The sequence below is a fragment of the Peromyscus eremicus genome, chromosome 11 (genome assembly GCF_949786415.1).
Source record: "Peromyscus eremicus chromosome 11, PerEre_H2_v1, whole genome shotgun sequence".
Lineage (NCBI taxonomy): Eukaryota > Metazoa > Chordata > Mammalia > Rodentia > Cricetidae > Peromyscus > Peromyscus eremicus.
The window spans coordinates 29,457,954-29,471,361 of NC_081427.1; the positions used below are offsets into that span (position 1 = coordinate 29,457,954).

At 38.0% G+C, this 13,408-nt stretch overlaps 1 protein-coding gene across 2 annotated transcripts in view; it reads left to right on the top strand.

The window, feature by feature from the left end:
- Wdr70 (WD repeat domain 70) overlaps positions 1 to 13,408 on the top strand; it is a 230,936-nt gene that overhangs the window by 135,911 nt on the left and 81,617 nt on the right. For both annotated transcript variants that reach the window (XM_059276768.1, XM_059276769.1), the window contains one exon: positions 7,810 to 7,984. In XM_059276768.1, coding sequence (XP_059132751.1) covers positions 7,810 to 7,984 — 175 coding nt within the window. The remainder of the gene's footprint in view (positions 1 to 7,809; positions 7,985 to 13,408) is intronic.

Here is a 13,408-nt window from a genome sequence, read left to right on the forward strand (position 1 = left end):
TCTGTAGCCCAGGCTGGCTTTGAACTCACAGAGATCCACCTGCCTCTGCCTCCCAAGTGCTGGGATTAAAAGTGTGTGCCACCACCTCCCAGCGGTTTCATTAACTCTTAAAAGTGCTGCCTGAAAAAGATAAGGGAATCTCTCTGTTGGGTGTGTATGGAAAGAGGACACTCTATGAAACACTAGCTAGCCCAGTGCCTTCTTTTTTTCATAAGCCATTTGTTCTGGTGCTCCATATTGAATCTTAAATGCAGAAATACTATTCATGTTTAAATAGTCCTTGTTAGTTTTTAAGTAGAGAGGACTATGTTGGAAATATACCTTATTTAAAATGAATAAATAATATTAATAATAAACAATAATATTTCAAAACAATAATAAAGAACAAATAAATAATATTTATTTAAAATAAATAAACTTTATTTTGAAGTGAGAAGAAAGGTTCCTTTTCCCTTTATCCTCATATTGGTGGACTCACATTCTTTTCCTACAGTACACTGGCCTTGTAGACTGGGCTTAGATACAGGTTTTGGGGTCCTTTAGCACCTGCTGAATAAGTAGGAAAAGGTTGCTGCAGATCTAGCTTCTGAGGAGCTGAAGGGCTCCAATTAGAATTCATTTGTGAATCCAAAAATAACTGTAGAGCTGTGCGTTTATGTTGTGGATCTATAAAGTCCCGTCTAGGGCTGGTTCAGCTGTTGCTTTGTCACTCATTATGAATTGCCAGTGTGAGCGTGACTGCTCTACCAGTCACCTTCCAGTGAGAGAACACCAGAAGAGTCCAGGTCTGCTCATTCATTACCACCTGGTCCCATTTATTCTTATCCGGGAGCAGTAATCACCCCTTTAAAACAAGTCTGAGTCCTAGCTTCACTCCTTGCCAGCTTTACAAGTTTGTAAACATTCTTTGTGTATCTTTTTTCTTTTCAAAATTAGTTCTTTCTAGTATTTTCCTCCTCCAAACCTTTCCATATACCTCTCCTTGTTCTTTTTCAAATTCATGGCCTTCTTTTTCATTAATGTTGTTACATACATAAATGTATGTAATTACATCATAAACACATGATTACAGCCTGCTCAATCTGTATAATGTTACCTGTATGTATGTTTTCAAGGCTGACTGTTTGGTATTGGACAACCAATTATATAATCTTCCCTGGGGAAGACTATTTCTCCCACTCTCGGCATTCCTTAATTACCTGTAGTTCTTTGTGTGGGGTTGAGGCCTCATGGGCTTTTCCTGTCTACTTTTGCGTGTCTACTTGTCCTTGTTCAGGTCATGTTTAGGCAGTCATGTTGGTGAGACTTTGTATGTACAGCTTCTCATATTCTTAGGAAACACAATCTCATAGAGAACTTCCTGTTCCTCTAGCTTTTACAAGTTTTCTGCCCCGTCTTCCACAATGATCCCTGAACCTAAAGTATAGAAGTAGTATTGTAGATCTATCCATTGGGACTGGGTCTGCAACGCTGCATTTTGACTTGTTTGTAGTTTTCTATCTGTTACAAAGAGAAGTTTCCTTGATGAGGAGTGAGAACAACATTTATCCCTGGGTATAAGGACAAATATTTAGAAGGTACTTAGGGATTATGCTGGTCTAGTAAAGTGGTATTTGTAGGTTCTCCTCTAAGATCCATGACTTCACTAGCTCTGGGTAGTTGGCCAGGTTCCCAGTACCAGACATAATTTCCCTCTTGTGTTAGCACTAAAGTATGTGTGCCGCTACCATATCCTTAAGGTTAATGTTGGTCCTTGTTGTGGATTATAGACATCACAGCTGGTAGGATTGTTGATTGCTTCCCTCCTTTGGAAACTTGCATGGTGCTTTCGGGTCAATTCAATTTCTGGTGTTTTGGGGCCCTGTTTCTGAAATACATGGTGTCTTCAGCAATAAGTACTTACCTTTCCACCTCTTGGGGATGACCAAGGAAGTAACAATAGCCTATAGTATTTTTGGAGTCTTTTGGAAAACTCTGACCAACAGCTCCAAAGAGGACTTCTCATACATGGGACAGGTATTTTTGAGAGATGGTCATTGGCCCTTAGAGGAAATGTTGTTAGCTCAGCTGGGGAAATTTGACTTAAACTATTTTACTATTGGTAGGATTGCAGTCTGATTCATCCACTGTAGAAAACAGTGTTGGAGAGTTCTCGTAGTCAGACTTTGCTTTGTGGGGCTGCCAGCCTGCACATAATGACACAGAGACTTATTAGTAATTATGAAAGCGTGACCTTTAGCTTAGGCTTGTCCCAATTAGCTCTTGTAAACTCAAATCAACTTGTTTCTATTAATCTACATTCTGCCATGTGGCTTTTACCTCTCTCCTATTCTGTAAGTACGACATGTTCTGTGTCTCGCTGGCGTTTCTGGCGCGCATAGATTCATCTCCAGTTCTGCTCTGTCCCTGGAAGTCCAACCTAGCTATTGGCCATTCAGCTCTTTATTAAACCAATCAGGTACCTTAGGCAGGTGAGGCAAAACATAGACACATCTTCATGCAATGTAAACAAACATCCCACAACAACTCAGCTATACCACTCCTTTCATATGCCCAGAGGAAAGGACTCGCTATCCTCCACAGATACTTACCAGCCACCTTCATTGCTGCTCTATTCACAGTAGCTAGAAGTGGAAACAACCCAAACGTCCTTCAACCAATGACGATGAATGAATGGATAAAGAAAGTGTGGCACATACACACTCCGGAATGATACTCAGCTGTAAAGAAAAATTAAATTATGAACTTTGCAGATAAATGGGGGCGGGGCTAGAAAAGGTCATATTGAATGAAACTCAGACCCCAGGCCCAGAAAGACAAGCAGCATGTTTTCTCTCATCAGAGGCTTCTACCTCCAAATCCTCAGATTTAAGTACATTTCCTGGAGTGACTGCAGAAACCAGGAAAGTAAAGGGGACCACTGTCCTCTCACTACAGTTACTAAGTATATGTATAAGAATTTCTTGTCAAGTGTGTATTTATAAAGGTTATTGTGGGTTTACATAAAAGCTAGAACATTGTCCTCATTTCTGTGGAACTTGAATACCTTAATTTTTTTTTAAAGGAGGCCTTTCTTACTTTTTTCTACCAAGAGAGTCTGAAACTTTCAGACTCTTCTATCAGTTGAGTTGCTTGTGTAGTCTTTTGAGAAAAATTAAACCGAGATCTAAGTGATTTCCATGCAAAATGAATGCTTCCCTTGACTTCTGCCAAGTGCCGTGATGCATTTATGCAGCAGATGCCAGAAAGTTTAGAACTTGTATCTGGAAACAATCCAAAATTCTAAGACAGAAAGCATTTGTGCCTGGGGCCATGTAATGACCCCACCTGTGTCTTTTTCTTGTCTTCTGGATGTTTTCATTTTATGTCCAGAAAGGCCCGGGCAGGCCCTTCTTCTATTTTTAAATCTTCCTTCTGAAACACAGTTTTAATTTTACAAGTCTAGATCTCACTCCAAGTTTCAAAATATGTGTTCTCCAGCATAAAATGTTCTGACAGATACCTAATGGCCTAGCACTTTAGCATCTATTTTTTAGACATAAATTGAGAGACTCAGAGCCATAAAACCATAGTGTGATTAGTCACTATCAGATGTTGTATGAGCTTGTATTTCACACATCTATATGCTAGGTAAATTACTTTCCACTTTCTCATTATTTTGATAATAAACTAAAATAAATGGAAATACTTAGTTGTTGGATTTATTAGCTTTGTTTTTTATTTATGATCTAAGGAGAAACACAGAAAAGAACAAGTATTTATTGAGTGCCTGTTGTGTTCCAAATATTGTCCTAGATATGTTTACTTCCCTAATCTCATTTGGTCCTCACAGCCCCTCATTATCCTGGTTTTAGAGATGATGAACTTTATACAAGCCACATGATGATTCTTTATACTTGTGTGGGGTCTTTCACATCATAAGTCTTAAGTGCCGTCTGTCATTGGGGATGTTGGGTTATAAAAAAGAGAAGTTGACTATTGTAATTTATCCTCACCACTGCAGAGCTGGGGCCAGAAAAATAAAAACACATGTAGTGTTTCCCAACTTTTTGTGATTGTTAATTATGGGAAACAGTTAATAGAGATAGAGAACAAGTAAGCAAAACAGGATACCTTCAGCAAGGGAAGGCTTTATAATGCTCAGATACAAATAATGCTGTCCCAGTGGACAGCCATGTGCAAAAAGGTTAGCCTTGATCTATACCTAGGACTATATATTAAAACCAGTTCAGGTTAATGATCTAGTCATAAAATTTAAACCTATAAAACTTACAGAAGAAATAAAGGAAATCTATCCTTTTTGGTTAGTTAAGAACCTTTTAGGTATGTGCCTTCCAAATACTGATAAAGTGTATAAAAAAATTTAAGAAGGGGGTTTTAGCTTAGTTGATAGATTGCTGGCCTGGCATTTCAAAGCTCTGGATTCAATTCCCAGTACCATGTAGAGCAGGCATGGTGGCACACATTTATAATACTAGCACATAAGAGGTGGAGGCAGGAGGATCAAAAGTTCTAGATTTTGGGATGTTTGAGACCCAATCTCAAAGAATTTTTAAAGATTTGCTCATTTTATATGTATGTGTGTTTTGCCTGCATGAGTGTCTGCATACCACGTGCTTGTCATCAGATTTCCTGGAACTGGAGATACAGAGGTTGTTAGTAGCCATGTAGGTACTGAGAGCTAAACACTGGTTCTCTATAGGAGGACCTTAACACTACACAAGTGTCCTTAACTGCTGAGCTGTTCTCCAGTCCATCAATATATATATGTATGTATATGTTTATTTTATGTAGATGAGTGCTCTATCTCCATATACAACTTTATGCCAGAAGAGGGTATCAGATTCTACTAGAGGTGGTTGTGAGCCACCATGTGGTTGCTGGGAATTGAACTCAGGACCTCTGGAAGAACAGCCAGTGCTCTTAACCGCTGAGCCATCTCTCCAGCCCTCAATATTATATTTTAAAATCTGTTATTTGAAACACTTTAAAAATGACAAGTCATGGTAATAGTCTTGGTTAACACTTGCTACTTTACAAATGCATTTCTCATCAAGAGCTTAGATCCACAGCTGGAGATTAACTTAGTATGCTTGCCTAACATGTGCAAGACTCTGGGTTTGTGTCCCCACTCCACTTCCTGCACACACACCCCAACCAACCAACCAAAGAAAAAAAAAACCTTGTGTCTAGAATAAAGAGCTGTCAGCATCTAGTAAAAAGAAAATAAACGACTTACTATTGAAAGCAGGCAAACATTTGAACAATTCCTTCACCAAAGAAGAAAAATGGTGCATGGAACAATCCTCAACATCACTAGGCAGTTTGGAACTGCAAATTAAATCCACAATGCATGGTACTCAGCTTCATATTGAGATAACTGCCATCCAAAAGAGTAAAGAATATGAAGAAGGAACTGTAACCTTCTGAGAGGCTTCCTTGAGATCCTCTCTCATTTACACCCCATTGGTTGAAATTAGCTGTGTATGAGCCTGGGAAATACAGACTTTGAAGAGCACAGCCAGAAGGTTCTGTGGCAGGCTTGGAGAGGTTTACCTCCCAGTGGATGACTTTGAACCCTGCAGTACCATTGTGCCCTCTGGTTTGCCTCTGAATGCTTCTCAACTCTTGTTTGGCCTTACATTAGGCAGTATGGCCTTCTTCTCTGTTTGCTTTTTTGTTTTTGTGTTTTTTTTTTTTTTTGAGACAGGGTCTTGCTACATAGCTCAGGCTGGCTTCTAACTTGCAATCCTGCTGTCTTCAGCCTTCTGAGTGCTGGGACAACAGGTGTGTACCATCACTTTTGGCTAGTACCATTTTGAAATAAAATACAAAATTTGGTCGGCAACTCTAAATCCCGAGTTTTGATCATTTTAAGCAGTTCTTAGAGGTATTATACTTCAAAAACATTTAAGATTTTGGAGTATTATAGGTTCTGGGCTTTTAGATTAAAGATGGTAACTTCTACTTCATCTTTAAGTATTACAGAGAATTCAGCAGTAATGTCTTGAGTATTCTCATTGGGATTTTTTTTTTCTTTTGGCAGGGTAGGATCTCACTTTTGCTCACACTGACCTAGATCTCACTATATAGCTCAGGCTGGTTTGGACCTCGTGGCAGGCTCCCTACTTCAGCCTTCTGAGTGCTGGATTTAAAGGAACAAGCCATCATACTCAGCTAGTGGGGAGGTTTTAAATTACAGATTCGTCTTGTTACATATATGCTATGTTATGTGAATATATATTGTAATATATTTGAATTAATATAAATGAATAATAGTAGATTCTTGATATTTTGAGTGAGCACTGATTGTTACAATTTAGACTTTATCTAAATTGTCAAATTTATTTACTTAATCTGGTTATTTCCTTTAAATTAGATTGATTCAGTATAGCTCCTTTGGGAAGAAGGATGATACAGCTTCTCCCCCGAGTCCATCTCTGGAATCCTGACATGAGAATAGGGTTTAAATAAAACCAAAAGACACACATAGATAAGCAGTCCAGCTAAGCAGGTGGCCCCTGCTTACCATTCTGTCAAAGTTTGTTTTGTAAATTTGTTCCTAAACTGATTAACATTTTAATGTTGTCAAACTCTAGAGATGGCATCTTTCATTTAGGACACTAATTTAGGACACTCCATATCATCTGTGCTCATTAGTTTTATGTTGATCACATTATTCTTACTGGCTTTTTATAGTTCTGATAGAAGTTACTGTTACATACATTTTATCTCCAGTATCACATTTGTTTTGTATAAGCGTTAGTGATTGTGGTGAGATTTATGAACTACATCTTTAACTTTTCAGAGTCTTTTTCTATTCTTCCTTCTCAACCTTTGTGCTATTACTGTCCTATGTTTTATTTGAACATGTATTATAAACCTCACAATATGTTACTTTAATTTTGCTTCATAGCCATGTAATTTTTAGAGAGTTAAACATTTTTAAAGTGTCTTTTATGTTTGCCTTCAGTTTCTTTGTGTAGATTTGGGCTTCTATTTGTTTTTAGATTTTACTTTTAGGAACTTCCTTTAACATATCTTGTGTCACGTATTAGGTAGCAGTACATTATCTCAGATTTGTCTATTTGAAAAGGCCTTGATTTCAGCTTGCTTCTTAAATATATTTTCATTGGCTATAAAACATTAGATTCCTCTCCCCCTGTGTCTTGGTTGCATAGTTTCTACCAGGAAGTTTTGACCTGATCTTTGTTTTTCTGTATCTAATGATTTTTTTATTTAAACCTCCTCCAGGGCGGTGCTCCTGACCCTGTAGTGAGTAGGAATTTATTCTGTCTGTGCCCCAGGCCTGGGCTTCTGTGACTAGCTGCTTGTGAAAGCGCAGAGGCCGAGAGTTGTGCTTCTGCTTAGCTCCCAGAGGCATGGGCTCTCTGTCTGGACTCTAGAATGGGACATGATTTTTTTTTTTCTTTTTCAGTTTAATGCAATTTCTGCTATATACTATATAGAACAGTTCACTGATACTTGTAGATAATTGATAAATTAATGTGCATTAAATAGGAGGCATATGCTTAACAGCTCTCCTGGTCAAGCTATGCAGTCATAAGAGTTTGGAGTCCATTGCATTATAGGGCATGGACTATAAGTAACTGAGAGATTTGGAGTAGAATTTGCCATTTGCCTTTTAATTTGATGATACCATTCAACCAGTTCACTTTATTTCTATGAATATTCATGAATGTGACATTTTTATAGTGTATAAAAACATCCTTAAAAGACAAGGTAGTTTTTATGGACCTGTTCCTTCAATCTATTGTTAATAAATGATATTCCCTGTTTTCCTCGTAGGACTGTAAGGCTCTGGGAAGTTGAAAATCCAAAGAAGCAGAAAAGTGTTTTTAAACCTCGGACAATGCAGGGTAAAAAGGTCATTCCCACGACATGTACATACAGTAGAGATGGGAACCTTGTTGCAGCTGCCTGTCAGAATGGAAGCATACAGATCTGGGACCGGAACCTGACAGTGAGTCAAAGCCTGTTTGTTTTTTCTTGTTTTTTGAGAAGGATTTTCTCTATGTAGCCCTGGATGTCCTGCTGTCCTTGAACTCACTAGACTTGGCTTGCTTTGAGTTCACAGAGATGAGCCTGCCTCTGTCTCTGGAGTACTAAATGAAAAGACTATATCACCAAGCCCAGTTGAAGTCAATGACTTTTAGATCTTCTTTTTGCAAAGGACAGCCAAAGCATAATGACAAACATCATGTTAAAATACTATGAATTTCAATTTCCCAAATTTAGAATAATTTAAGCTGCAATATTAGTTTATCAATGCTGGGGCTTTTATAATAACAGTATTTCAGCCAACATTCCAGCTCTGAATTTTTTAGAGTATAATATTAAAATAAATTCTATCCTTTGATATAAAATTTAAGAAGCATATTACAGCTTATTCTATAAAATCTCAATTTGACTTTGAAAAGAAAGGTTTGGCAATAATACAGAACAATACTGACCAGAGAACTAGAAAACACTTTTTTAAAGGATGTAAGAAAGTCATGAAAAATCTAAAATTATTTCAGTTGTTTTGTGATGATTTCTATAATAATTTAAATGTTTTATTTTAATATTCTTTCCTATGTCAGACTATTTTAATGGATTAAAGTTTTCTTTCTATAGTTTTAGGTATTAGAATAAATTTTTTAACTGAAATGAATCATACAATCTATAGAAATAGTGAAAGTGAAAGCCCTTGACTCATTCTGTAGATTACCAGTGAGCTTTAAAAGGCCTTTGTATTAGTGTAGGTGGTAAAAGGAAAATATTTGATAGGTAAATGAGTTGAGGCTACCAATGTTAAAACTGCATGCAAATGTTTTAAGATCTTTTTACATTTTATTTACTTATTTGTTTGTGTGGTGTGTTGGGGGATTATGCCTGTGCCATAGTGCATATATAGATGCCAGAGGACAACTTGCTGGAGTCTGTTTTCTTTTATCATGGGTCCCAGCATCAAAATCAAGTCTTTTTAGGCTTGTGGGCAAGTGACCTTTACCCACTGTGCATCTGACTAGCCCCTTCAAATGTTACCAGTTTGGATTCTTTATTTGAACAAAAAGTTCTTGTCAAATTATTAATTAATATTTATTGAATATATACTATATGCCAGACAGTATTCTGAGTTTTAAGAGTATTGATAAAAAATTCATGCCCTCCTAGAACTTACTTTTTTTTTTTTTTTTTGGTTTTTTGAGACAGGGTTTCTCTGTGTAGCTTTGTGCCTTTCCTAGAACTCACTCTGTAGCCCAGGCTGGCCTCGAACTCACAGAGATCCACCTGGCTCTGCCTCCCGAGTGCTGGGATTAAAGGCGTGTGCTACCACCGCCCAGCTGGAACATATATTTGAATTAAAAAAAAATGTATATTATAGGAGACTGGAGAGAGGGCTCAGCAGTGAAGAACACTGGCTGCTCTTCCAGAGGACCCAGGTTCAAATCTCAGTACCCATACGTGGCTCACAACTGCCTGTAACAACAATTTTAAGGAATCCAGTGCCCTGTTCTGGTTTTGGACAGCACCAGACACATGGTACAGAAGCACATACAGGCCAAACACCCATGTACATAAAATAAAAACAATCTATTCAGCTTTGTTCCTCAGACATTTGTGTTTTAAAACATTTACATTTGAACAGGACCCTAGGGAGCATGCTTGTCTTTTCAGGGAGTTAGTTAAGTCAGTTGTGTTGAAATAAGGTAAAACGTAGTGGTGGGGGGAAATTCATACTGATAATGCTGGAAATATCTTTGGCATTTTCTGTTTGTCAGATCTTTTTATTTCTGTTTTCATCTCCACTGTAAACTCCATAAAGCTTCATAACAGCACAGAGATTTTAAAATGCCTTTGAATTGTAAACTGAATTTTAACCAAGCAGTAAATCTTTTAGTAACTGGCTTTCATCGTCTCTTGGTACTGCTAACTTAAACATAGAAATTGCTTTAAGAGTAGTGTTTTCAGAATGCTGTATATACATGTGCCTTTCTCTTAGGACCTGTATTTGTAAATATTATATTTTTAAATATAATATAAAATATATGGTAATATAAAATATAAAATATAAAAATATAAAAAATGAAGTTGAGTGTAATTTTTGAAGATCGATCTTGTATATCTTGAACTAATGTCCGTCTATTGTTTCCAGTTTTGTGGAAAACAAAACGAGGTGTGAGTGTCAGTTTTCTAAGCCAGCTACTAGGGATTATGACCCAAGACATCCTGCTGATCCCAGGCTTTAATTCTGTTTTGCTGGAATTTAGTAACGTTACTGTATCCTATTTGTTATATTTTACTCATTTATATATTAGTATATTAGTGTAAACTGGGAACATTGAAAAGAAAAAGCTCACTGTCAGGAAATACTCCTTGGTTTAAAACAGATTTTAAATAATTCTGAACTGTTATGTCAACTCTCTGTACTATATAGATCACAGAAACATGAGAGCCGAGGGAGAAAACCTAATAGCACCAGCTTTTACACAGGGCCAAAGGTAGTGCGATGGCGTGTTTGTGACGAGTAGGTGAAACTGTTGTAGTTGCCACATTCAGTCCTGGAGCTCTCATTTCATCCACTTCACACACATTGAGCAAAGCACTTCCTCACAAATGCAGTCTCTGTTAGTGACAGACCCCTGTGTCCTGAGGAACTCCCTCGACTCTAGAGCAGTGGTCCTCAACCTTCCTGATGCTTCGGTTCTTTAACACAGTTCCTCATGTTGTGGTGACCCCAACCTAAAATTCTTTCCTTACTACTTCATAACTGTAATTTTGCTCCTGTTTTGAATCGTAATGTAAATTTCTGATATGCAGGGTATCTGATATATGACCCTTGCAAAAGGGTTGTTCAGCCCCCAGAGGGGTCGTGCGTGACTTACAGGTTGAGAACCTCTGCTCTAGACCTACGCTAACCAGTTATGCTAACTATCCCAGTTCAGCAGGAGTGGGAGACAAATGGGTAATGGGGTGAATGTGATAAGAAACACATTATATGCCTGCATGAAAGTCTCATGATAAAATCTGTTAGTACTTACAACTAATATATGCTAATGTTGAAAAGAATTACATAATAGGACATGCATGAAGTTTATACTTCTCAAAGAGTTTGTTTTCTTTCTGTGTCTGCTCCCTCTCCTCTGCATTCTCCTTGTCCACTGTCCTGCTGTGCGTGGGTCACCTGTATGTGTTCTGTGCTGTCCTCTTTAGCTGTCTGCCTGTCAGTCTACTTGAACAACATTTTAATTGATATTCTTGCAACCCTATTACCTCACTGAGAATAAGATGAAAGAAAAGTAAGTGAGGATTATCTGTGAGGTGATCTCTGAGCAGGTGCTGTCTTGCCTAAAACCCAGAATTGGCGAAGGTGGAGGCCAGAGTGGACAATCCTATGGCCTCTAGGGAGAAATTTGTTTTGAATAAGATGGAGGATTGAGATTACAGAGTAAGAGTTCTAACATTACCAAAGCCACTATGCAAAAATCATACTGAAAGGCTCTCTCTCAAGTCTCAAAACAGTGTTGAATAATCTCTTTTAGAGTCCCCAGCAAAGTAATTGATCATAAGTTTACTACAGAGAAGAATAAACTAAAATAAACCAGATATTTTTGAGATAATGTGGCACCACCAGGGCTCTGGGAGCTTTCGAGTTGCTTGAAGGCTCATGGGTACTATCTGTTGCCTTATATTAAATAGTTCTCAAGATTTAAAATTTTGTTTTCAGTATTATTTTCTGTTAAATTTTCATAATGTACCCTTTAAAAGGTACCAACACTTGAGTACATTCCTTGCAGAGATGTTGAGCTTCATCATGCAGTTTTCACACTTGTTTGCCATGTACACTGCTCATGTTCACTCCCGTCTTCATCTCTTGCCTTCTCTCTTTCCAAATAGACCCCTTCTTCTTTCATTTTTAAATTTTTTGAAAGTTTTTTTCATTTCTCATACCAATCCCAGTTCTCTTCCCTCCCTTTCACTCCCCCCGCCCACTCCACCTCCCTCCATCCCACCCTCCATTCAACCCTCCATCCACTCCTCAGAGAGGGTAAGGCATCCCCTGGGGAGTCAACAAAGTCTGATGTACTAAGTTGAGGCAGGACCAAGCCCCTCCCCAATGTGTCAAGGCTGAGCAAGGTATCCCACCCTAGGAAATGTGCTCCAAAAAGCCAGTTCATGGACCAGGGATAAGTCCTGGTCCCACGGCCAGAAGCTCCCCAGACAGATCTGGCCACATAACTGTCACCCACATTCAGAGGGCCTAGTTCTTCTTTCATTTTTGAAAACAATAAATCTAGATTCTGCAGGAGAGAAAACAGGCAGTATGTGTCTCTGTGAATCTAGCTATTTTGTGTAACATGATCTTCAGTTTCATAACTCATCTTTTGTGATCCTTTTTCTCACCTCAAGTACCAAATTCAACCAAATTCTCATATTTGCTAACTTCTTTCTGTACCTTTCCTGTGGTATGTGTATCGGGTAGGGGAGTTTATGGGTGTGTGGAGGTCAGAAGCCAACCTTGGGTGTTGTTCCTCTGGGGCTACCAACTTTGTTTTAAGATAGGTCTGTCTCTGGGACCTGGGGCTCTCCCTTTGGCTAGGCTTTCTGAGCAGAGAGTCCCTGCATCCTCTTGGCTTTCTGCCTCTCCAGCATGTGAGTACAGGCTCATGCGACCACTCCAGCTTTGTATGTGCAGAGCATGGAGTTCAGCTCTCATGTTTGTGTGGCACGCATATTACCAGTTGAACAATTCCTCTGCTCCATTTTACTTGTGTTTGGACATCTTCTGAAGCTATCATAGCTCCTGAAAATAAGAGCGCCGCTTCATTTTGTAAGGGTTTATATAGTTTATAAGTGTATGTTCTATGATTGATTATGAAGAAGAAAAAAATATGAGAGTTCTTTTTTCTTCACCTTTCTTATTATACCCAGTGCAGTAACCCAAATTTCCTTCAAATGTAATGTTAACAAGTTAAAAATAAAAGATTTTAGAAATTTGTGATATTTTGCCATATTATATAGTATGCTCATTTCTAGGCTTGCTTTGTGATAAATCTGTCATGCATTATGCATTTTTCAACAGTCATATAACTTTGACTTGGAAAATATTTTTACATAGTTATTAATCATCTTCTACTATCTACAAATGTGAAGATGTGTAAGGAATTCATTAAAAATTTATCTTTGAGATTATTTCAACCAAAAATAATTGCTTTCAGGTTTGTTTTTAAAATTTCTGTGACATACCACTTTGTGTCGACCTCAGACATAATGTATGGAGGACCTTTTGGTATCTAATTACTCCGTAGTCTATGAATGCAACTCCATCTTTCTGATAGTGGTAGTATCACAAAGGTCATTAAACAGGACTTCCAGAGGCTAAGGCTCTCTTACAGCCCTGTTT